Source organism: Arvicola amphibius, chromosome 15, assembly GCF_903992535.2.
Source record: "Arvicola amphibius chromosome 15, mArvAmp1.2, whole genome shotgun sequence".
NCBI lineage: Eukaryota > Metazoa > Chordata > Mammalia > Rodentia > Cricetidae > Arvicola > Arvicola amphibius.
Genome location: NC_052061.1, coordinates 36,968,278 through 36,992,786, shown reverse-complemented (window position 1 = coordinate 36,992,786; position 24,509 = coordinate 36,968,278). Strand labels below are relative to the sequence as shown.

The 24,509-nt window shown below is 48.7% G+C and overlaps 1 protein-coding gene across 2 annotated transcripts in view; it reads left to right on the top strand.

The window, feature by feature from the left end:
• The window catches only part of Zfhx3 (zinc finger homeobox 3), a 237,178-nt gene that overhangs the window by 192,771 nt on the left and 19,898 nt on the right, over nt 1-24,509 (top strand). For both annotated transcript variants that reach the window (XM_038312670.2, XM_038312669.2), the window contains 2 exons: nt 17,119-17,252; nt 17,462-17,662. In XM_038312670.2, the coding sequence (XP_038168598.1) occupies nt 17,119-17,252; nt 17,462-17,662 (335 nt within the window). The remainder of the gene's footprint in view (nt 1-17,118; nt 17,253-17,461; nt 17,663-24,509) is intronic.

Sequence of the window (24,509 nt, the reverse complement as noted above, 5' to 3'; positions counted from 1 at the left end):
TCTAGGCAAGACTGTTCTTAAATCATATTGAGGGTTGGGGGTTGGCCTTCATTATTTAAACAAGATACAGACTCTTGGAGAGAGGCCAGAGGAGAGCAATGAAAATGACTGACGGCCGAGAAGTCCTGCCTCTGTGACGAGCCTGCCTGCGGAAGTCAGGGCTGTGTGGCCTAGGAAAGTAAAGTTTGGGAGGCTTCCAGACAGCAGGGACAGGCGTCGGGAGGGGGACGCCACCTGAGGGAGCAGAGGACAGGGCACAGGCTGAGCAGAGGGGGGCGCCAGGTGGATTTCACCGTTCGCGCGGCTGAGTCCTCTTTTTGAAGTAGGCTCTGTGGAGTTTCGAGCTTGATCTTGCCATATCACTGAGGGTCAGGGTCAGATTCCCTGGGAAGGTTTGAGGGAGAGCCAAGGAGGAAGGGGCGGTCATCAGTGAGCAAGGTCCCCTTGGATGCAGGGAGAGGTGTTTCTACCTGTGTTAAGCCCCTGGTTTTTCCTAAACTGTTGAGGTGAGAAATATAAATAGGCAGTGTAGACAGTCACCAAGCATCGTGTGCCCCAAGAGGAGGACATTTTGCCGACACACTCTAAAGGCTCCAGTGACCTTCGAGGTCACCTGGGTGTTTGCATGATCTGGGTGCTTGGTTTCTGGTCACAACCCTGTCATTTGCAGGGTGACAGTGCTGAGTCTCTTAACCTCTTGGTGCCTTCCTATTTGAATGAGAGAGGTTAAGAGTAGTGCCCGGTGTCATGTTGTCCCAATCCAGGAAGCTCAGAAGGAAGCCAGGAACATGGTCAGCTTTGTGTCCGGAGTTTGTTTACCAGTCAGTCAAACCTGAGGCAAAGCAGTAGCCATCTCTCTTGGCTCTCTCCGTTTGAATATGAAACCAATGACCCACGGTGGTGGCTTCTAAGAGTTTTTGAAAAGTTAGCAGAAGCAGCATATAGAAGTTTAGCCAGGTCTGGTCACTGATATTTGCTGTGTGTTTCTTGCATCCCATGTGAGTGCTGAACACATTATAAAAGAATGGTTGCTTACAAAGCTCCTACTGCGTGCAACACCCTGCACTGCCGGCTTCGGGTGTGCTTTTTCACATCCATGCGACCTGTGTAGGGCAGGCTTTGTTGAGGTCCGTTCAGTTAAACTGGTCCAGTGTATATGATTTCAGAGTGAATACCATATTCCATCTTAGCGCCTCCATTGGACATGCTCAGCAACCAGGAGGCCACTAAAAGGTGTAAAACGAGAATCATAGAATTCATGTCCCCAGCAAGGCTCTCCTGTCTGTATTCATCCAGGCAACGGGCCCACCTCTCGCTCTTTGCCTCCAGAAGACACGGAGGAACAGTGACTCAGGGTACACCTTGCCAGATGCACAGAAGTAAAGGAAGAAGGTGGGCTTCCTTGCTGACACCTTCAAATGACCCTCCTCTGACCCGAAGCACAGTTCTGTCCGTGGCTTCTGAGTTTGTAATGGCAGGCTTTCTTGAAGCACTTGGAAGCTAATATGATCTTGGAATAGATACAGGTGCCAGCAGCTGAAACCGTCATTTTGGATGCTTAGTATTTTGAAGAAAAAAAAAATTGTAATTAAAAAAAAAAAAAGTCTGCATGTCTTTGATTGGTTTCCTAAATTGAGCTGTTGCAATCTGATTAAGCTTGCTGGGGGCTGCTTCCTCCCCGCAAACAAGTAGACAATGATTTTCCAGTTTGCTGTGATGACCAGTGACCGCTGCTGATGCAGATCAATGTTCCAGAGGGGTCTGGATAGTGGCATTTTCCCTGTCTATTGATTTTGTAGTTTGGGGTTTTGTGTAGGAATGGATAATCTTGAAGATGTTTTTGTTGTCTTCTGTTAACTTTTTATGGGATCAGGACTGGCGATTTCCTTTGTGGATGGCCCTGAGACGAAATCCACATGTGATCGGTCAGACAGGGGCCAGTAGTTTCGTCCCTGAGCTCCTGTGAGGCACTGGGCAGAGTTCCAAGGACCACAAGTTTAGGGGAGGCTTTTGTTATCAGGGTGCATGACACTGTCCTTGGGCTATCAGGATGCCTGTTGTCAAAATAACATTACAGGAACTTGTATGATGACCAGAATGTTCAATGTCTGTATTGAGCTTGTACTCAGAGGCAGTAAAATTTTAAGTTTTGTTTCATTTTAATGAATATAAAGTAGCCACATGTGGCTCAGAAGGAACAAGATTAGCCCTGAAAGAATTCATCGTGGGCTGACTCTGAAATTGGCTAAATCTGGAGGCTTGCCATCTGACCTTCCTGGCACAGACTGGTGCCCAGGCACTTCTTTCTTCCCAGCTAGGTAGACAGGGCTTCTGTGGTCAGCGCCAGTCACAGCTGTTGATGCTCCATCCCAGTTGCCATCGGTTTCCCTATGTGCCAAGACCGCTTTCCCAACAGAAGCATGCCCGATTCTCACGCTCACTCTCAAAGCGAGTACATAGCTACTCTTCTACTTCTGTCATTCTGCAGGCTCAGACGCTTAGGCTGAATAAGCTCAGGCAGGGTACAGAAGTACACAGGCAGATTGAGAACCGTATCCTGCTTTCCTAAGCCTAGGACAGGAATGGGTTTCTCTGTGTGGGTCCTGGATCTCCTGGAACTCACTCTATAGACCAGGCTGGTCTCGAACTCACTGAGATCCGCCTGATCCTCTACTTCCCAAGTGCTGGGATTAATGCTGTGCACCACCACCACCCAGCCAGGAATGGGCTTCTTAGTTAAGCACTTGATGTGGTTTACCTCATTGACCCAAGCATAAGGAGTAGCTCCCAAAGTTGTACAGTGAAAATAGCAACCCAGCTCGGACCAGCATGTTCAGAATGACCTGGATTGTCTGCTGGGAGTGTGCCGTGTAGTGGGCCAGCAAAATGACTCAGCCCGTAAAACACTTGCCCGGCCAGCCTGCTGACCTGAGTTCCATCCCTGGACCCCCCCCCTCCCCCAACGGAAGGAGAAAACGAACTCTGACCTGCACATGTTCACCTTGCCGTGTTTGTGTGCTCAGTGCACACACATTCGATAAAACGAACTTCAGCGAAAGCAGGTTGTGGACGTGGATTGGGCGGGCCCTGGGTGTGAAGTTAGGAAGGCCAATTAGCTACTAACGGTTGGTCGTGGGACTTAGTTACGGAGGCCTGGGGTCCTGTCTGTGAATCATGGTCAAGTACCACCAGCCCCAGCCACCCATGGACTCCACAGGGCTGAGCAGTGGTGTGTGTGTGTGTGTGTGTGTGTGTGTGTGTGTGTGTGTGCCGTTGAAAGCAGGGTCATGTTTAGTCAGTGCACAGGCTGGTGGGGGTGGGGCAGGGCAGCATGGGAAGGCTCTTTGAAGCCCAGCGTCCGCTAATGGACCGCCATTTCCACTGTCCAACTCTGTGGTTTTCTCCTCTGAAACTTGAACATGACCTCTCGTTGTCGTCTGCTGGAGTGGATTTGAGTGTGAGCGTTTGATATTGAAGAGCCCCCAGTGTCCCCCCACTAAACAGTGATTAACGCTGTGATTAGCCAAGTCAATCATTAATTGCTATAAATTAATTATACAATTAATGTGGTGCTTTATCACCAATAATTAGGGGACAAGATTGAGCTGTTGGCAAAGAACCACAGTGAGATGGTTAGTGGAGGGCTAACAGCCACCACGGTCTCTAGCCACAGAGCTCCAGACTCTGGCTAAGGGGACTTGAGACAGGATGGCCGGGGGGCGGGGCGGGGGGGGGGGGCAGAGCACCAGCTCAGCCTAAAACAGAGGCATGGTGCCGCTCTAACAAGTCTCTTAACTGGTGCTCCTGTGTATATTTTTGTTAAATTTTCTCTTAGCACTGCAGTGGAGTGCTTTCTCTTTTCTGGAGAAAGGGCCCAAAGGGACTTTACTCTTATTTTTTTTTTTTTTTATCCACAATGCTCACCTAACTCGGAGCAATTAGTGCAGCGGAGCATCCATGATTCGAATCTATGGGAGATGGCTATTAGAGGAGGTATTAATGGGCGGCCGTGAGGGGAGAGCGTGTTTGTGGGCGATGGCGCTGGCAGGCATGATTTCAATCGGGTTTGACATGTTTAACATAAATGTATAGTGCACGGCTCTTGCCGCGTATGAATAATTCCTACAGAGCCACTGCCCTTCTAATTACTCAGTCTGAAAAAAAAAAAAAAAGCAGGGCAGGCTCATCGTGGTGGAAATCTATTATCAGCCCTCCCTGTTCTCTGTTGTTTACAGCACTGTATAGAGATGCCATGGTATAGGGGACTCAGTGCCCAAAACGGAATCCGTCACAGCCTAGAAGGGGCTGCTGCCTTCTCCCCGTCTACCCCACCGCCACCTTTCCTCCCTCCCTTCCTCCTGCTCCTCCTTTTTAAATTCAGTCAGCTACACGGAGGTAAAGCAAGGTGTATGCTAAGAGGAAACACGGGTTGAGGAAAGGTCTGGGCTAGCAGGAGTCAGCAGCCATAGGTTCATTTCCATGCGTGACCTTAGGTCTTTGACCTTCAGTTGCCCGACCCATAAAATACTGAGTTGAACCAAATTCCAGAACTTAAAATTCTGAGACCATAGATGTTTAACCAGAAGAAGCATTGTTGAGGGGTAGTATAACCTCCAAGAATATTAGTTACTAAAGTCGGAGCACTGGTTACGTTTCCCAAAGGTCTTGCTAATGTGTGAGTCTGTAACATGGCACGGGCCTGGGTAAAGGGTTCGAACCGGCTTTCTCCGTGGGGTCAGACAGCAGCAAGCCCACGCCTCTCGGTGGGATGTCAGAGACTACAGACCCTCCCCTAGTCTCACGTTACTGTGAACACTGCCATCACAGCCTAGCGTGGTGTGGGTAACAGTGGAAGTGCCGCGCGAGCAAATGGCCAGCCAGCCCTGTGTGGCTGGAAACCTTCTCATTCCCCAGCACCATACACCCCATCTACAGAAGTAGCCTGGTTCCGTATCACTCTGGCTCTTGCTTCCTTCTCTACCTCACCCCGAGGTCGGTTTGCCTCTGCAGTCTAGGAGTGAGGGGATGCCGGGAGCCTCGTTGGCGTGGCCTGGTTCGTGTCCTTGCAGGTGACACAGGTTTCCGTTTTCACACGGCTAGAAATTGTGTAGCTGTGAGCCTTTCCAGGGTCCCCCTGTACCCACACCCTCTTTCCCATTTTCGGACTGCTTTTAGCAGAACTTGGCTGCTTGCAGTCACTGCAGGCAGAATCCTGTCTCACGACTGACAACAACCCAGCAACTATTTTTATGGTGGTATGCAAAAATAGATATAGGGTGTGGTATATAGCTAGACTTGCCTGTGTTCCAGTAATTCAAAGCTTGGCTCTGAGAGTTATATTGTTAAGTCGTCAGTGATAGGACCTATCAGGTGTGTGTGTGTGTGTGTGTGTGTGTGTGTGTGTGTGTGTGTGTGTGTGTAGACATGCAAAAAAATGTAAGCGACTTTGTAATAGAAATGTTATGTGTAATCAGATAATCATGCAAATTTTAATGAGAATCACTCTTAAGGTATAGATTATGGGCATGGCACATAGATGAAGGTGTAAACCGTTGCTCATTGCTATGGAAAACACTTTATAGCTGGTCAGCAGGGGCTTGGCTTTGTGAGTACAAGGGACCCGGAGTTGGAACCTCAGAGCCCATGTTTTAAAATAGCTGGGTGTGGGGCATGTAGCTATAATTCAGCTCCAGGGAGCTGGAGGCAGGTGGATCCCTGGGACTTACTGGCCAGCTCCCTAAGCCATTTGGTGCCTTGCGGGCCACAAAAAGACGGCACCTGAGAAATGGCAGCTCCAGTTATCTTCTGGCCTCCGCCCACGTGCACACACACAAGGAAATGACGAGCTTGTGGTTCTCACTCTGGGGCCCTGTCGATCTTCCCTGCCTTGTTTGAGCTTCAGATTCCATGAAGGGCTTCTGTGAGAGCCATGGCAGGTTTTTTTTTTTTTTTAAAACATACCCCAGTGCCTCATGGGACATCACTTTTCTTAGGCACAGCCATTCTTCTTGGGTCCCCTGTTAGCTTGATTTTTTGCAGCTAGAGAGCTGTGTGCTGTAGATTAGGACCTCCTGGGTGTCAGAGCTCTGATTAGCTTTCTCCATGACGCACCAGTGGGTCCTTTAACCTTCTAGGTCAGACATCCATTCCCTACCTTACAAACTGAAGGCTGTAAAACACAGCTACTTTCTTCTATTATATGAAAAACGGAGAAGACCTTACAAATCCGGTGCTTTTTAAGATACCATGTAATTGTCAGCTGTGTATGTGATGGGTGGCAACTTACATGGCTTCTATTGAGTTTGGTGTGTGCTGCTTAGCACTGCTCAGAAATGGCCCCAATGTCTGCTTATTAAATAGCGTGGCATGAGGACTTTGAAATATAAATGACTCTGTTTTCTGCTTAGGGCATCCAGCTCTTGGGGTAGCAGAAGTATTTCAATTGCTGTTCATAAAAAATAAAGTTAGGATGCTTTCACTTGTCCTAAAGCCAGGGACTGTCTTTCATATGGTTTCACTGTCCCGCATGGGCTCCTACTCCCAGACACTTCTAAAAATGAAGCCCGTGCAACAAGTGTCTGAGGCTTTCCAGCGCCCTAGGCCCTGTGGTCGACCTCCCCTTCGGTCGGTTCCTCGAAGCCCTGTGCGAGGAGGTGACTTCAGGTTCAGTGCCCTCGATAAAGTGCTCATAGTCTCCCAGCCGGGATCTGATCCGGGTGTAAGTAGCTGTGGGGACCACCGTGCCTTATTCCCTGGCCATGAGGACTGGTAACTTCCTATCAAGGGAACTTGACCCAGGAAAAAAACAAGCACGTGGAAAAGGAGCAGGTTCAAACCCTCCCCAAAGGGACCTGGGAACCACCTCTCCTGTGCGCACATCCCGTAGCTTTGGGAGTGCCATGAGCAAGCCAGACACGGAGACTGTGTGAAAACTCAGGCAGCCGTACACACCCCGCTTTCCGTGCTGACAAAGATGACTGACAGGGGTCTCCCCAGTCTCCCCCAAATGCTAGAAAAGGGGACAGTGATTTCCGTTTGCTGACAAGGCTATACAGTAGGGTCGAGGAGAAAGCTGCTTTGTCAGGGGAGGCTTTGCTTGGTGGTCCTGTCGTCATGGGCACATTCCCAAGCTGCTCTGTTTTCTTTCGTGAATGAACTTAGTCAAAACCCAAGGACGTTAGGTTTGAACTAGGAAAGCCACTGGGAGAGTGTGATTATATTTGCATCTTTGGGATCTACGCTTGGAACCTACAGGATGCTTGAGCCTATGAAGACTGAAGGACTTACATTAACTAATTACCTTTGGCCTGGTCCCATGAATTGTGTCTCCACTGAGTTTTTGCTGTTTTGTTGTAGGTTTTTAAATCAGTGTATTATGAAGCCCAGAATAACTATGACCTTTGAGATTCCCCTGCCTCAGTCTACCTAGTGCTGAAGTGACTAGCATGTCCCACTGATGTATCCCCTGCGTGATTCCACCTCTGGTTGCTCCGTGGTCATTATATAGTTGTGTCATGAAGCCTAAGGGGAACACGGTGCACACAGACCCGACTGTATCCTTTGCCTGTGGCCACAGCAGCAAGCAGCTTGCCTAAAGCCAGGGGCTGACAGGATGCTTTGTAGAAACTGACATGAGGCCAGAGGCAGGCAGAGTTGGCTGGCTGCTTCCAGGTTAGGAATCAGGAACACTTCTCAGGTCCCCGATGCCTGGCATGAGCTGGGCTCATGGTGGTAACCAGTGCCTAGAAGTTTTTCAGTAGTCAAGACAGCCGGGCTGGTCTAAATGAGGTGGTGACTGTTTTGACTGGTGCTTCATTCACAAGCCTGACACAGAGGGAGCAAGGTGTCTCGTAAGCGGAAGTACAAGGTGTCCTTTTGGGAGCTCAAATCAGCGTAGTTAAGCAGCCTTATGCATATTTCAACAAGGAATTAGGGCAGCAGATTGATGCCTCTGATGTAGAATATAGTACTGTTTCCTCCCCAAAGATGCAAAGCAGCAGCTGCCGTGGCATCCACCAGTTAACACGGGCGTGCCGTTCCACCACAAGGCTTCCGGTGTGTTCCAGAAAGACCGCTCACTGGGAAGACAGAGACCCCACAGCTCAGGATATTGCCAGACCTCCACTCCCGGAGACAAACTTGTGCAAACAGAAGTTAATGTGGATCTGTACATCCTCCCGGGGTTGAAGTTCAGGGGGACTTTGGCCAGGACGGCTTGCCGATGCATAGGCAGGAAGGCTGGCCCTGCCCCTTTGGGCAAACTGAGAAGAACCTACATACAGGCTTTTGCCTGGTTTTCCAGGACCTATGGGAAGAGATTGCTCAAAACAAGGCACCCGGACATTCTGGGTCACAGAGCAAACAGAACAAATGCATGGAGGTGATGCTCTCTAGATTTCTGACTTTGAAAATGTGAATGTATTTGCTTTTGGAGTGAGTAGGCGTCCATGAGGGGCAACTGCATGTGACCCTTCACCTTCGGCCAGAGACACTTGGCACTGAGACCAGGCCTGCCTCTTCTCCCCAAACTAAGCCCAAAGTCTCAAGTCACCAGAGTCTTGGAAAGGGGACTGGCAGGTGTGCCATGCTTGTCAGACTCTTGAACTTAATCCAAGTTAGAGCAGAATTCGTTATGACTCCTGCCAGTGACAAGCGCTGATCCGGGTAGCTGTTTTCCAAGTGTGGTCCCTGGAACACCTGCCTCACGAGGGAACTTTCTGGAAAGGCATTCTCTGGCTCAGAGAGCCCTACAGAATCAGAGCCTCTGCAGGTAGCAGGTAGGGCCTGGAGTCAGTATTCATTGAGCCTTGCAAGGAATTTGGGACCCTCTCTGGAGTTCCCGGAGCTGAGTACTGCAATCCCAGAGACAAAAACTAGAGTCGTTTATTTATTCACCAAGTCCTGAGTTCCTTCTAGACCAGAGAGAACTGAACTTGACTAAAGATGGGGGTGTCCCTAGAAGAGGTAGGTGCAGGTGCTGAGTCTGGGCAGCTAACACCAGCAATACAGCATTAGAGGCTGGGGACGGAAGGGTTGCTGTCCCAGTGACAATAGATTCAAGCCTGGGGAATCTCCAACGAGCACAGCTCATAAGTGGCATTGTGCACACAGCCTATGCCTGCTCTGTCCTTGAAGCTTCTTGTGGACCAGCGCTTGTTTCAGAGGGAAAGAGGAAGCAATGGTGTCTGAGATGGTTTTCAGGCGCTGCCCTGTCTTGTTTGTACTGAGTTGACAGAGAGAAGTTAATCTCCTTAAGTTACAGTTGTACCCATCCATACTGAACTCAAAGATTTCTTTGAAAAGGTCTTTCTAGAAACACAGAGTCTTCATTGATGAAACGTGTATGGCATGCTGAACCAGTGCGGGCACTGTCTTTCACTCTGGGGCCGATGACCCTTGAACCTGCTTCCTAGAGACCTGCTTTCTCTAGAGGAACACAACTTGGGGTGCCATTCCCAAGGAGACGCCCCAGTAGGCTGTTGTCAGGCATGGAGGAGAAGCTCCAGTTCTTAGCAGGAGCGCGTCGCCCCTCCCCTGCTGTGTCTTTAGAGGCCTGCCTCTGTTCACTAGAACTCTCTCCCAACCCTCTCCAAAGCATCTTGAAGTGTCTGGCTGGAGGCAGAAGGAGACCGTGCACGCCTCAAGACAGCTGGCAGCAAGGCAGACTCTTCAGAGGAATGTTGCTCTCTGTATTAGCAGAGGAAGAGAGTTTAGCCAGATCTCTGGCCACTTAGCGAGTGCAGTAGCTCTGCAGCACAGAATCAGGAAGCCCGGCTTGTCCCCTGAGGAACAAGGAACGGCAGCAAGCGCCAAGATCAGCTCCCCTCACATTGACAGCATGAAGATCACAAAGTCCTTCTGGAGGCACAGCACTTGTGCTGCTGAGAGGGATTTGGAGGTCTGTGAGAAGCCGAGGGAGAAGGGCTGAGGGGGAGAACGCACCTTGCCTTTCCTTTAACGAGAGCCTTGAGCTGCGTGGCCACGTTCAGATCTAGTGAAGCATCCGTGTGTAGTGTGCCGGGGTAGCCGTCCCAACTCTAACACTTTAATAAGAAGTTGTGTGAGAGGAAAGAAAAGTTCCCACTAGTCAATGGAGGTAGATAAAAGATTGCTGTAAATTTCTGGGGCAGGTGGCAAGCTGGTTTACGGAATGCAAGGCGGTGAGAACCTCTGGCTTACGGAAAGTAACATGAATTAATAATCATTTAATTGGCTCCTCCATTACGCTGCTGGTTTGGGAGATGGAAGTTTAGATGGAGGGGCTGTCAGCTTTGCTTCAGCCGTGAGTCGGATGCTGCGAAGTTGGGGGTGGTGACGGCTTCTGGACTCAAAACTGTCCGGTGGTATCCCAAGCGCTCAGTGGGCCTCACCCCAGGGCCCCACGAAGCGAAGAAACTCGGCACACTGGTAACTAGCACCTTCAGGTGACCAAGATGGGCAGTGGAGAAGGAACTTCCAAGTCATGTGGACAGCTGGGAAGCTGGCCTGTCACAGTGTGATGTCTACCATGCCAGCAGTCCCTGTGCCAGTTAAACTGGTGGGAGGATGAATTTTGCATGGGAATACCGAAGCCAGGACCTCAGTCTTCTCAGATTTAAAACGGTTATCCTGCAGGAAACCAGAAACTGGGACCTTATGGTTCGTTTCATTCCTCCTCCTCCATGTTTCTCACAAAGCCCTTGCCTTTCCTGGTTTCAGCGTCACACGGCCCATGGCCCTAGATGAGAAAGAAACACGTACCGCGTGGAGTCCACAGTCCACGGGGGCCATACCTACAACTCTTGTTGTCTTTTGAATTTCAGTGACCCAGGTTCAGAATTTGTGAGAGGAGACTTTGAGGTTGGGGAAGCATTTGTTCTAGGAAGACTCTTTCCTCCAGAGTTACAGAGACTTGACACCTAGATGCCTTGTTCCCATGCGCTCCACACATCAGAAGCCTGCCCTTAAATAGATGCCGTTCCTAACAACAGATGGGTTCAAACATCAGAAAACCGTTCGTCAAAAACTACTAGCAAGCGCTGAGCATGGTGGCTCACACCTTTAATCCCAGCACTTTGGGGAGCAGAGGCAGGCTGATCTCTGTGACTTCAAGGCCAGCCTGGTCTACGTAGAGACCTCCAAGACAGCCAGGACTACATAGAGAGACCCTGTCTCCAAAAAGGAGAGAGAGAGAGAGAGAGAGAGAGAGAGAGAGAGAGAGAGAGAGAGAGAGAGAGAGAGAGAGAGAGAGAGAGAGAGAGAGAGAAAAGAAAAGGAAAACTACAAGCAAACTTTCATGGATTCAAATGAGCTTTCCTCTTCTTCTTCCTTCTGATGAATGGAAGAGGAATAACTTACTACTAATTATTAATGACTAATAAAACATACTGATAATTAATTTTAGAAGTTAAATAAATACTTGCCAGACAAATGTGATAAGGTCAAAGTATCTATAGAGGTGGATTCTAGGTGGCCGTCTCCGTTCACAAATAGTTTCCCATTTGTCATGCCCAATCGCCCTGTTTCCCCCTTGAGTGTAGAGGCATCTCGTGGCCTCTGACAGAGAAGCAGGAATCAGGCCACCACCTTTCGGTATTTGTCCTTGTCAGGGTTTGTGGCCCGCCCACCACGATTTAGGAGGCTGTGACAGGAAGCTGAACTCTAGAAACACTTTGAAGCTGTGACAGCGACATTCTGGTGTTTGCTGGGTAAACTGGACAGGGCGACCCTAACTCCCAGCTCCTGAGTCTGTACGCGTGACCTGTTAGGGTTAGCAGTGGTTCTGCCCAGCTTTCCTCTGTCCCAGAATCTCATCTGCCTTGCCTAAGGTAGTGTGCCATGCACCATGCTTGCCGTTCTTTGACTCGTACCACATTCTGGTCCCTTTGCATTGCTGGGAGCCCAGCATCTTTCCTGTGAGGATTCATGGAGATTTAAAGTATTTTCATATGTCCTAACTGCCAAAAGGGAAAAAACAAGCAAACCTGCCTTAAACAGCAAAGTTTAAAAATTACCCCCTGCTGTTTTACACAGCATGGATCCAAATGCCTGTTTTTTTTCATGGACAGCTGAATTTAAGTGCTAAGTCATTTAATTATAATATTTAAAATAATGTAGCTACACAGTAAACTTAGGAAATTAACCTAATGCTGTTACCTAAAAGAGATAATCACTTTCTATTTTTTCCCTCCAATTCTTATGGTTTACCTATAACACAATATAATGTACATTTCATCTTCTCTGACTTGTACTTATGATTTTTTTTCATTCAATCATTTTATTTCTGTAGCACACACAGGAATGGCACTATAGTCACTTTCCTAGATCGTGCCCTGTCGTATAATACCCAGTTTTTGCCCGTTTGTTTCCTCATCCCCAGCCCAGATGTTAGGAATTGAGTGTCTGGCGCATGCTAGGCAAGCCCTCCACCCCGAGCCGCATTCCCTGGGCATTATTTTTGACAGAGTCTCGCTAAGTTGCTCACGCTGAAACCTACAAAGTCCTACTTCTTCCGCCCTTCAAGTAGCTGCTATGCCTCCATGCCTGGCTTGATTGTTTCCCCTTCGTTAAGTCATTCTTATAAAGACAGCGTCAGGTAGTTCCTGTTGTTGCTGTCCGTTAGCTGCGAAGATCCCACGCACTGATAGTGGAAGCCATGTTTCTGAGGTCCATCTGTTTCCTGCTCGCTGCCGTGACATCAGAGAAGACTAAGAGTGACCAGCCGTTTTTTTTAAATGGTGTTTTCTATATTGTAACATCCTTTTCTAGAGTTTTAGAATTTAGAGAAGTCTTCAGAGCAGAGAACCATAGCCCTTTCTCTCCTTTCTCTCCTGGTGGTCACACCTCCTCCTCTCCTCATGTTGATGGAGAACTGTTGGCTACATGCAGAAATTATACAAAGAGTTCTAACCCAGACTTGCTAGGGATTGGATTTTATGTCTGAGGTCAAGTGAGGGAGGGCTAGTGTCAGATCTACTTGGCCTGACTCTGAGGAGCGGTCTCCCCACAGCTTCCAGGTACATGCAGGAGACTGAATGCATGCTTGTCCCCTCTCTCCCTCTCTCCCTTTCTCTCTCTCTCTCTCTCTCTCTCTCTCTCTCTCTCTCTCTCTCTCTCTCTCTCTCTCTCTCTCTCTCTCTCTCTCTCTCTCTCTCTCTTTCTCTCTCCTTCTCTCCCTCCTTTTCTTTTAAATTAAGGACTTGGTAAGCTGTGGGGGGGTCTAATGTCCACTTCTGGGCAGATTTTATTTAGTAATAATGTTAAGTTGTCCTGGGTAGAAAGAAGATAAGCTGGAAGTTTGTGTACCTGTGGGTATAATATTTCATACATAGCCAGACTATTGTGTTTCTGGGAAGAAAGAGGACTGAGGGAGCCCATGTGCTGATTTAATTTGATTTTTCAGACCCTTTGTAACAGGTGGCAGAAGAAGCTTTAGGATCCCAGAGCAGTTGGGGGTTTGTGGGGAGGGAAGGGCAGCAAAGATCCCCCCCACCACCACACTTCCTGTGTCCCGGTGGAAGGAAGAGGATGGACTCTAGTCCTTCAAGGAAGCTGAGGCTGCCCTGGTGTTTGCTTTTCAGCTCCGAGAGACTGAGATGGGCTGGGTGGTCTCATTCTCATTGCCCATTCATTCACACTGTTGAGCAGCCAGACAATCGCCTCTTCTCGTAGCGGGGTGGCGGTCGGTCGTGCCATTGTCCCATAACAAACACACGACTGGGCAGGGATGGGCACCAGGAGTAGCACCTGTCTTGGTTGCCTCTGCCGGAAGGAGACTCTCGTCTGCTAGCGTAGGTTCTAATGCCTTACCACTTAGGGATGGAACTAAGGGTGCAAAGAGGATGACTTGGAACAACTAAGCCTTAAACGTATTTTTTAGGAATTCTTAGAATCGCTCATTCATTAGAATTCCATACAATGTATTGGATAATATTCACCCTCAGCTCCTTCCCTTAGCTCCTCTAGGACCCCACTCCGTCTCCCACGCCTCCCAGCTTCATGTCCTATGTTTGTTATTTCACCTCATTGTCATCGTCGTCCCCATTCCCATTGACTCCAGTCTCTGCCGTCTGTACTTCCGGGCACGAGGCCGAAACAAAACAGTATCTTCTGGACATGGTGGATCCACCGCAGCCATGAACACGCAGCAGGTGTGGTTGCCGCCACAACGCCTGCTCAAGATCCAGCCAGTCAGCCTTCTAGTGGGGAATGGGAAGAAGCTCATGAGCTCCCATCCCCAACTGAGAAGCTACTGGCTGCTGTTGGTTTTCTTGAACAGTGGGGGCCGGGGGTCAGCCACACTGCAGTGGATGGACAGTAAGCCTGTAAGGAACATATCATTGGTGGCTTCCGCTCACCGTCGGTAGCGTGTACTTGAAGGATTAGTGTGGGGGGAATGCGGAACCTGCCCGTGGCCGAAGGAACTCTTGCAGCTGGGGAAGTGTTCGTGCTGGGGCTATCACACGCCAGGGCCTGCTGGGGGCCGGGAGATGGGAAATGGGCCATGGGGGAACTACGTTACAGCACCCAGTTAATCAGCAGCCAGTCCATCACATCAAATATCCAGCCGTCATGTATCACCTTTCAACTGAAAACGAATAACTCCCATTAAGAGCAGAATGGGTTTGAAGTCGATCCGAGACAGATTAAAATACTGTTATGAATCTGTGCTGGGAGGAGGAGGGGGGTCTGTGTGTAATATGCCTGCCCTTGTACTTTTTAAATAATAGATGCCCTGCAAACTTCAGGAGACCAGGTTACCAAGATACCAGGGTTAAAGGTCACAAAATATACATTCTGGGAAGAGCCTCAACTTCCTGGAATATTTCTTGTATTTGGCAATTCAAAAAAAATTTTATGGCCTTATGATTTCAATGAATAAAATTTATTTTTTAGAATAATTTATTATTAAAGTATGCAGTTCAGTGGGCAAAGGCACTTGCCACCAAGCCTCGCAACCCGAGTTCAAAATCCAGGTCCCCCATGTTGGAAGATGAGAACCAGCAAACTGCCCTCTGGTCTTCACGTACACGCGTGCACATGATGCGAACGTGTGCGCCCCACCTCCCCCCACCCCCCCCCCACACAAAATAGGTAAAGAAAATTCAATACAATACAAAATTTTAAGAAAGCACAGCTCTGTAATGACAGTACCTTCAGGTCCACAGCAGAAGCGGTTTCAAGGTCGAATATAAAGGGAAGATACCTGTCAGACAACAGACAAGAGAGAGACAGAAATCTGTTTTACCATGGAGTACACCTTGGGCTTTCTAAAACAGTGACTTAATGCTGAGCCATATCGTTTGTAGTAGCAGTGATACACATTTTCAGTTTTTTTATATAAAATTATTTCAGAGAGCTTGCAGATGGAAAGCAGCCACAAGGCAGCCGCCCGCACAAGCTCTTGCCAGGACCCAGTCCTTTCGCGGCTGTCAACGTCGCCGTTGGAGCAGCCGTTCTGAAGCGCTGTGTGTGTGTGTGTGTGGGGGGGGGCTTCACTTCCTGCTCTTGCTGTCAATTGCATTGCATTTTATGCTCTTCACCTCCACAGAAGACTGAGAAATCCGCATCAGAGTTAGAAATAGAAAGACGGGTAGCTTTATGCCCTCCACGGCGATGAATGTGTCCTTCATCTACATCCTGCCATTCATTATCTAGTGTCTACCTTTCCCGTTCTCCTTCCCGCCTCACTCTGTACCTGCACGCACATCTGTTAACATAGATTCGCATACATATTGTAGGCTCGGATCTGCATGTGAGAGAGACTGTACAGCTTTGGTTTTGAGACTGGACGACTTTGCTTAATATTATACAGTCTAAATCCATCTATTTTCTTGTGAATTTTGTGAGTTCATTATTCTTTGGAGACGAACCGCATCCCATTTTATATATGCACCATATTTCCATTATCCATCTACCTGCTGATGGACAGCTAGGTTGGTTCCATTCCCTTGCTGTAGTGGACAGCCAGCCATAGACACCAGGGTGCACACATCCCAGTGGTCAAGTATGAAGTTCTCCAGGTATGTGCCCAGGAACAACTAGCTGGGGCATACAGTAGTTCTACTTTTAATTATTTGGGGAACCTCATTTCCATACTGAATGTATTAATTCACCACCCCACCACTGGTAAATATGGATTCCTATTTTCTGTTTTGTTTGGGGTTCGGTTTGTTTTTTGGGGGGTTCCCCCCATACTGCTTTAAGCAACATTCCGGAAAAAGTAGAATTTCACATCCTTCGTTGGCAAGGAGGATTGGGATGAGCAAACCCAGCCACATAGGAATCTCTGTTTCCTCTAGAGGAGCCCTTCTTCTCCCCATTCAACCTTGAGCCCAATTATGTCTTCAACAAGATCTCCTAGGTCCCTCTCTGTGCTTCCTGCAAATCCTTCTGCCAGCCCTTCTGTCCCTACTATGTGATATTCAAACCTCATATGCCCCTCTGCATGTATTGTCTGGGGGCCTTGTTTTGGCTTTTAGCAGCGCAGGCAAGGGCAATACTGCTTGTAATGGTTTGTGAGTGGGAAGGGCACTGGCCTCTTTCCAGCCACTCTGAAGACCCTGAGCATCTGCAGAACTGCTTCAGTCACACCTCAGGGCCACGCCCTCGCTCACTGCAGTCCTCAGTTACCCCCCCCCCCCAAGCAAACCGCTGAACCTGGATTGAAGTTTTAACATGTTAATATGGAGCTGTCCATTAAGCCTGTGGCAATGTTGTGATCCCCAGAAGTGCGACCATATAGTTGGGAGCACATAGCTGTTCAGTTCTGCGGTATGTCTGGTACTCAGGCTGGTGAAGCAATTGGTGAGACTTTGCCACTTGTCCCTTTCTCCCCCAACCTCATATAAAGCAGCAAGCTGTGTTTAGATGGTGGGACATTGGAAGAGACTGAATTTAGACCAGCCTGACACCAGGACCCTTTACTGAAATTCTTTCCTTCTCTGTCCAACGTTCAGTTGTTAAGGGAGTAACAGGAATTCACGGGGCAGGTTGTGGGTGGGACGGGGAGAAGCACACAGGGCTTCCCCAGTGTGCATGGTAAGCCATTCTTCCTGTGCTATCCCAGAGTGCAGCACAAAGTCCCCTCCAGGCGACCTGCTCTGGCCACGGTATTGCATCTTCTACTTTTTCTTTTAGCGCCGTCCAGTCAGGCAGAGAAGGAGTTGACAGAGTCTCCTGCAACCTCCAAGCGCATCTCCTTCCCAGGGAGCTCCGAGACTCCGCCCTCTTCGAAGAGGCCAAAAACATCAGAAGAGGTCAAACCAGAGCAGGTGAGGCCAGAGGGGTCTGCCGTCGTGGGGGAGGGTTTGGGGTGCCGTGGGGGGGGGGGTGTCGTAGATGTTGGTGGGCGTGAGTGCTGTTTGGGTGTGGTTATTTTAGATGTTGGTGGGAATGAATTTCAGGGTGCTCGGGGAAGGGCCAGACACCGTTCTGGGAGGGAACAGAGGATTCGGTCTGAGTGGCGGGTGTGTCCCCACAGATGTACCAATGTCCCTACTGCAAGTACAGCAACGCTGACGTGAACCGGCTGCGGGTGCACGCCATGACGCAGCACTCGGTGCAGCCCATGCTCCGCTGTCCCCTGTGCCAAGACATGCTCAACAACAAGATCCACCTCCAGCTACACCTCACCCACCTCCACAGTGTGGCCCCCGACTGCGTGGAGAAGCTCATTATGACGGTAAGGCGGCCTGTGCCTCTCCTTCCTTCAGAGGTCAAAAGTCAGGCAGTCACGTGAGCAAGGTCTGCCTGTTGGCCAAGAAAGCCAGGGTGAGGGAATTGTTCCAGTTCTGTGACCAAGATTGTGCTGTTCCCATCTTGCACTTGGTATCTGTGGCAGGGTTGTGGCCCCGATTCAAGAAGCCGTTGTTCAATCTCCAGGTCTTTATCGCACGGTCTGGGATCTGTCTCGCTCCCCCATTCATTATGACCTTTTTCACCCTCATAGCCAACTCTGTTTGAACAATTTTGACACATCCCCATGAACAGATGGGGAAACTGAGTCTTAACAACGTCCCTCAACCCAGTGTGTCACTTGTCAGCTTCGATTCAAACCCACGTTTTTCACTCCTGGGTATAACGCTGGAGTGTGAGACCTTCTCAAGTTGTTCTCAGAGGAGGAAAGTCAGCCATTTGGGTATGACATGACATGCTGGCTCATGAATGCAGGCTTTACATCTGGACATGGTACCATTGTGCCCACATGCATTGAAAGGCTAACTCTTAATGGCCCTCATAGACATGGCCAAAAGGTTCTAACCATAGTGTGAAAACTTCAAAGCACTGTACCTGGTAGCAATGTCATACTTTCAGCTACGCTAGGACAGCTAGGAAAGTCCTTCCTGGTCACTGTGGGAGAAACAGCAGAGCTTATCCTCACCGCTAAACGAGCATTGGTCCAGCAGTGGGAGAACAAGCCGACACAATTGATGGTTCATGTGGAAATTCCCAGAGAAGCAGTCCATTCTGAGTCCCACGTTGAACGGGCAGGTTGCAGGCCCATCACTTTGAGGGCATTTCCAATTCCATCTGGTTATGTAAAATTAATGAGTCATGTTGTGTAACGATGTTTAGTCATGATGATTGACATACCAAGAGAATGTGAAACAGCCAATGGAAAACTCTAAAATGGCATAGGCTGAGCTTCCAAGCATGAGTTCACTTTGCATGGGCATTTTCAGATAGGCTCAAATTCCGGGAAAAGATTCTCTGTAAGTGGATTGGGTCTTCCTCCTGGGTAGAGGAGGGTTTCTGCATGGCAGGTTTCCCAGGCAGTTCCCACCAGCTGTGGCAATAAGAAGGGTTTTTTCCTTGGCCTCATCTCATGTTCTGCGTGCCTAGAACCCTGGAAACTGAAGGAATAAGAAGAGGCATGGGAAATAATCATTCTTTACTTAGCTACATTTTTCTTCTGCTTGGATGGTTGTTTTTGTTGTTTAATATGAATCTAGTATAGCAACTGTGGACCTGAAGTAATCTCGGTGCCTCGTATACATTAGATAGTAAAATATAGTTCTTCTTCCCTCTACTATGTAAGTTGTATTCCAGATATCCAGTGTTGGTCATGTTTGTGTTTTATTTTCAAGGCATGGTTTCTCAGTGTAGACCTGGGTGTCCTAGAACTCACTTTGTAGACCAGGCTGGCCTCGAGCTCACAGAGATCCTTCTGCCTCTGCCTTTGGAGTGCTGGGATTAAAGGTGTGCACCACCACCGGCCAGCTTAGGTGGTCCTGTTTCATAACAGAACCAGAAAGGCAAATTTTAAGTGGTAATTTTCATGATCGCTATGAATCTTTGCCGGTAGAATCTTCAAGGGCAGTTATTACTGCTGTGTTGCTTGGGTCCCAATCTCTCAGGTAGTTCTAAACGTTACCCACTAAAGAGCACTTTTGTCGAGAAGTGATTTCCAGCCTTTTAAAGAGCAATGAAAACAAGCCCACAGCCATCCCAGCCTGCTCTGTGCACACTAAAACTCAATAAGCCCTGTTACGGGCCCTCCTGGTCGCAGTGAGCGGATACAAAAGCATGCATGACAGTGCCAGGGAACGTGCAATACCCCGGGTGTAGTCGACTGGTTTGTTCTCGAACCCCCCGTTGGTGAGATTGTGTAGGAGAAACCACTGCCTCAAACCCTATGCTTTGCACAGAAACCCCATGTGCCTCATCTTTCCAAAGACAATAGAGATGTTTTCTAGTCGTTTCTGAGAAGTGTGCAAATTATGGGAAACGTGCTGGTTCCAGGAAATGAGTTTGCTGGTATCGGTGGGTAATAGATTGTGAAGGGAAGTTGAAAGTCGTAGGACGCATGAGAGATGCGAGTGTCTAAGTGCCTCCCTCCACTTCAAAGCACGTGTGGGGGTGCTTTAATGCGCCGCTGTCTTCCTGGGAAGCTGTCCCAGGGACCGGTTCTTCCGATCGTGAGGATAGTTTCACAAGTGATGTGTTTCCTTCTCCATCCGGATCAGATGAACCACGAGGGCTGGGGGATTCTGCAGCCTCTCTAGGATCCCAGAATCCTCGTTCATGACTAGGCTACTAGTCTTGGCCCAGTGCCAGAGCTGTTCTTCTGAAAAGTTTGGTGTTAAAACAGAATTTGCCGTCATTCCACAACTAAGTGATGCTAATGAACCTGTGGCTGCAAATCCTGTCCCTGAAGGGTATTTTACAGTAATTTTATTAGAAAATTGGCCCTGGGAAAGTATTGGTTAGGCTTCCTGACAGTTTATCTGTTTGTGCGTAGCCAAGTGGAGCAGGCACTCAGAAAGCAATGTGATGAGGGTGCCTCTACACCAAAGCCTCCTGGGTTTCCCCATGAAGGGGTAGCCAGCGTGTCTGCTCACTCAGCCTCCAAGAGGAGGAAGTCGAGCCATGTCTCTCGGATCCTGGATGGCAAGGCAAATGGCAGTGAGCAGAGTAGCTCAGGCAGGCAGCTTTGGTTGCAGAATAGGAAAAGCTGGCAAAGGCTCCCAGATACATGATCTCCCGGTGGATGCAGGACACAACCAGGGTATCTAAAGCTAGGCATTCCGAAGAATTTTTATTCAGCGCCTCAGTCTAAAGTCCAAGGAAGTGGCTTGTGTTGGGTTTCGGCCCATTTGAAAGTAAATTCCACCCTGATACATGGAAACAGGTGACTGTGTGCGCAGTGTCTTTCCCTTCTGTTGTAAATGGAGAGTGTTTTGAGGAGGCTTCATTTAATAATACCTTATCAGACAGCTTTCAGGAACCTGCAGTGTCTAATATGTCTGTTGCTATGGTAACAGCTGCTTGCTTATGCTCTGCATCTCATATCTATGTCTTCCATGGGTCCCCTTCTTTTTACTGATGAGGGGGCCTTGAAAAATGCTCTCCGCTGGCAAGGTTTGCAGCCCCGGCCTTCCACTGGGGAAGCCGCACCCACAGCCCTCACTTCTGCGTGGCCTGGTGGAAACGGCCCAAACAAGATCTTCTTACTGAGGAGAGGAGGGGATCCCTCCAGCTGCAGGGCGATGAGACAAGGGCCCCTCTGCATTTGGCTGGGCAATCCCCACCCCCATGTTGATTTCAAGGAACCAGGTCTTATTCCCAGACCCAGGGAAACTGCGGCATTTCTATCCTTTCCCTGTATTTTCCTTCTCTGGGGGGTGGGGGAGGATGAGCACCTAGGGACACATGTTTCTTGGTCCTAAATAAGAGTGGGAAAGAATGGGAACGACCACCCACCGTGCATCTCAATACTCTTAAATCATTCTAATTGATCAGTGTCTTCCAAGTGACACGGCATAGCACCGGGATCCTAGATCATTAATATGGGGACGTTTTCTTTGTTCTTTAATCACTTAACAAAATGGGACCTCACAGCTGCTGTGGGGCTGAGCGGGAACTCCTTTTCCTGTAGCCCTCCCTCTCCCTCCTCTTTCCTGGTCCACCATTATTCCGTGTGTTATACACGCGCAGATGCCCCTCCTGTGTTTCTGGCCCTGCCTCGCCTGGGTTCTTCTCTCAGCCTCTCTTCTGGGGACAATAGTTTTCTCTCCTGTGATCTTTAAACGGGCATCTCTGACTCTCTCCACTCCATGCATGTGGGGCTCTCAGGGGCAGGCTTCCCCCTCCCCCACAAGGGGGCTCTTCTGCTCCCCCTGGCCCCGGGGCTCTCACACCCACCAGCGCATCAGCTCTTTCACTTTGTCTCCATCTCAGAGGAAGGTAATGAAAATAATCGGGCTTCATTAATTCCAAGCCCTGTGAGATGATAGCCATTTGGAGCCTGTTTGCCAATTAGATGGTCTAAATTAGAAGTGACCTTGGTATATTGCCACTGCCTGCCTCTCGGGGTCTAATGAAGCTATGCTCTCCAATTCTTTCTTCCCCAGCTCTCTCGTCTATAACTGTTTGTGTTTCTTGTCTCTCTTCCCCCAATCTTAGCAGTCTTTCTCATTCTCAGTTTTTAAACTCGGGTTCTGGTCTGTATAAATGTTAGTGTAGCCTACAGTTTTGTTGGTGTGTGTGTGGGGGCGGGGTTAGGCATTATAACTAAACAGCCATGTAGGAGCCATTTTGGAAGGGAAACAGGTGGGGAGGAGGAGGTAGAGGGGCTCGCCAGTGAATTCAGGTACAGGTGGGCAGAAGAGTGCACCCCAGTGTCCTCTGGCACAGTAGGCCAGCAACCGTCCACAGCAGTAGATATTTCAAATAGAAGCCTTCCAATGCTTCCTGAAGAAATGATAAATATTTGAGGAGATGAATATGCCAAGACCCTCATTTGATCAGTACAGAGTATATGTGTTTTGAAACTTCATATTGAGCCTCATACATTTGTACAGTTGTGTACATCAAACTGTTTTGAAAGTAGGCCAGGTGGTACACATCATTACCATGCCAGCACTCAGGCAGGAGGATTATGAGCTGGAGGCTTGCCTTGGACTATGTATGACATTCTGTATCTTAAAACAATAAAATTTAAAAGTAGGCTATTATTATTTTTAAGACAACCCATAGACAGAGACAAGGTCCCGTAGAGACTGTGCTGCTGGGTCTCACCTGCAGTGAGAAGGAAATAAGGAACGGGGTGCTCTCAGGCTCTGCTGTGAGTGGGGCCCAGGGTTGCTGGCTTCAAATGGCTGGTAGGCCGGGTGGGGTCTTCGCAGGGCAGAAGAGAGCCCGGTACCTGCCTCCTCTCACCAGGCAGCCACTTCATTCAGCGCTGAAAGCAGTGAAGGTTTACGCTCATGCCCAGAGTTCTGAGACAGAGTCTGTACTTCATTGACCAGGATGTAGAGGGGGTGACTCAGTCCAAGCCTCAGGAGATTGATCCTAAGGCTTCCGGTCTTCTGCCCTCGGTTGTGTTGATTTCCACCGAAGAGTGATGATGGCCTTGAGACTTCCCTGGAAATGTAGGTCTTGGCAAATCTACCTTTCACTCGGGTAGCTAGCCTTTCAGAGGATGTTCTCTCAGTGAGGACTGAAGCCAGGTTCCTCAGGCTTTCTGAGACGATAGCGCTGTGTTCAGCGTATGGAAGGTGTTGATTGTATCGATCTAACCTAGGCTGCCTTATCTTGAGGTAGTCTTTTTTTGTAAAGAGGCCGCTTGTTTGGTTCCCGGCCGCCTGGCTGCTCAGACCCAAAATAATCACACAGAAGCTATATTATTTAAAACACTGCTTGGCCTGTTAGCTCTAGCTTCTTATTGGCTAGCTCTTACTTATTAATTTAACCCAATTCTATTCATCTGTGTATCACCACGAGGCTGTGGCTGACCAGGTAAAGTTTGGGTATCTGTCTCTGGTGGAGCTACATGGCTTCTCTCTGACTCCGCCTCCTTTCTCCCAGGATTCAGTTTAGTTTTCCCTGCCTACCACTATTCTGCGCTGTCAAGGGCCAAGACAGCTTCTTTATTAACCAGTGGTATTCACAGCATACAGAGGGGAATCTCACATCAAGCCTTAACAGATTGATGGATTTCTTAATATGTAGACCTTCAACACCCATGACCTCCAGGCTGGTGAATCTGTCTGAAGTTTTCCCAAAGAAATGACAAACAGCAGCAATCTCTTCAAACCATGGTGGGGACCAGAACTACTAAGACCCTGGGTATACAGGATGCATCCTTGGTTCTTTGGGGTCCACTCACCACACAGAATCTTGAAAGGGATTTATTTACAATCCAAAATCACTGAACCAGGAAGAGGTTAGACCTAGGTATAGTCATGAACCCATGTCACCGTTTCTAGTTGGCCAAGGGAGATTCACCTGAGTCCATAGATTTTCCCATTAGGCAACCTTTGATTCCTTGAAATTGTGTGAGGTATTCTGTGTTCACAAATGTTTTTCCTGGAGGCTGCAATTTTCACTGGACGGCCTGAGAGATTGAGGTCTCCCAGGTGACTCTGGGTGGTGTGCTCCTTAGGAGCAAGAACCCTGTCTTGATATTGCATCTCACCGGCATAAGCAGAGATTCTGCCCGGTGGCTGGTAACTGGAAGGCAAATGACTAACCAGAGTCATCCAAGGCCCTTCTTTCTCCACAAGGCTAGAGACTGCCTTGGAATTGCCTCTTGGCTTGATGTGACACCCTTTGGGTTCTGTTGTTACTTGTGAGGGAGAATTGAATTTTAGCCCTGGAGTTGGACGCCCTGTTTCTCTTTCCAACCATAATGCCTGTTTACTCAATAGGAAGATTTTAAAGCCTCTGCTTTAAAATTTAATCCAGATTTTCAGGACCTACTTCTCAGCCAATGGTTTCTCCTGGCATTCCCGTCACCTCAGCATATTCTGGAATATACTTAATTTGGCCCAGAAGAGATGGGAAGAAATCAGAGGGTCATGACCCAAACCAATCTTTTGGGGAGTAATGCCTCAGCTGATTTTTTCCTAACCAGAATATTGAGTCTATTTAAATATTCCTGGCCAAGAGATGTGACTTAAAGTGTCTGGTATTTCTACATAGGTGGCTATCATAGTTCCTGGTGCTGTGCTACAATACCACGACCAAGAGCAGCTCATGGGAGGGAGAGTTTGTTCCAACTATGGCTCCATCATGGCAGGGAGGCT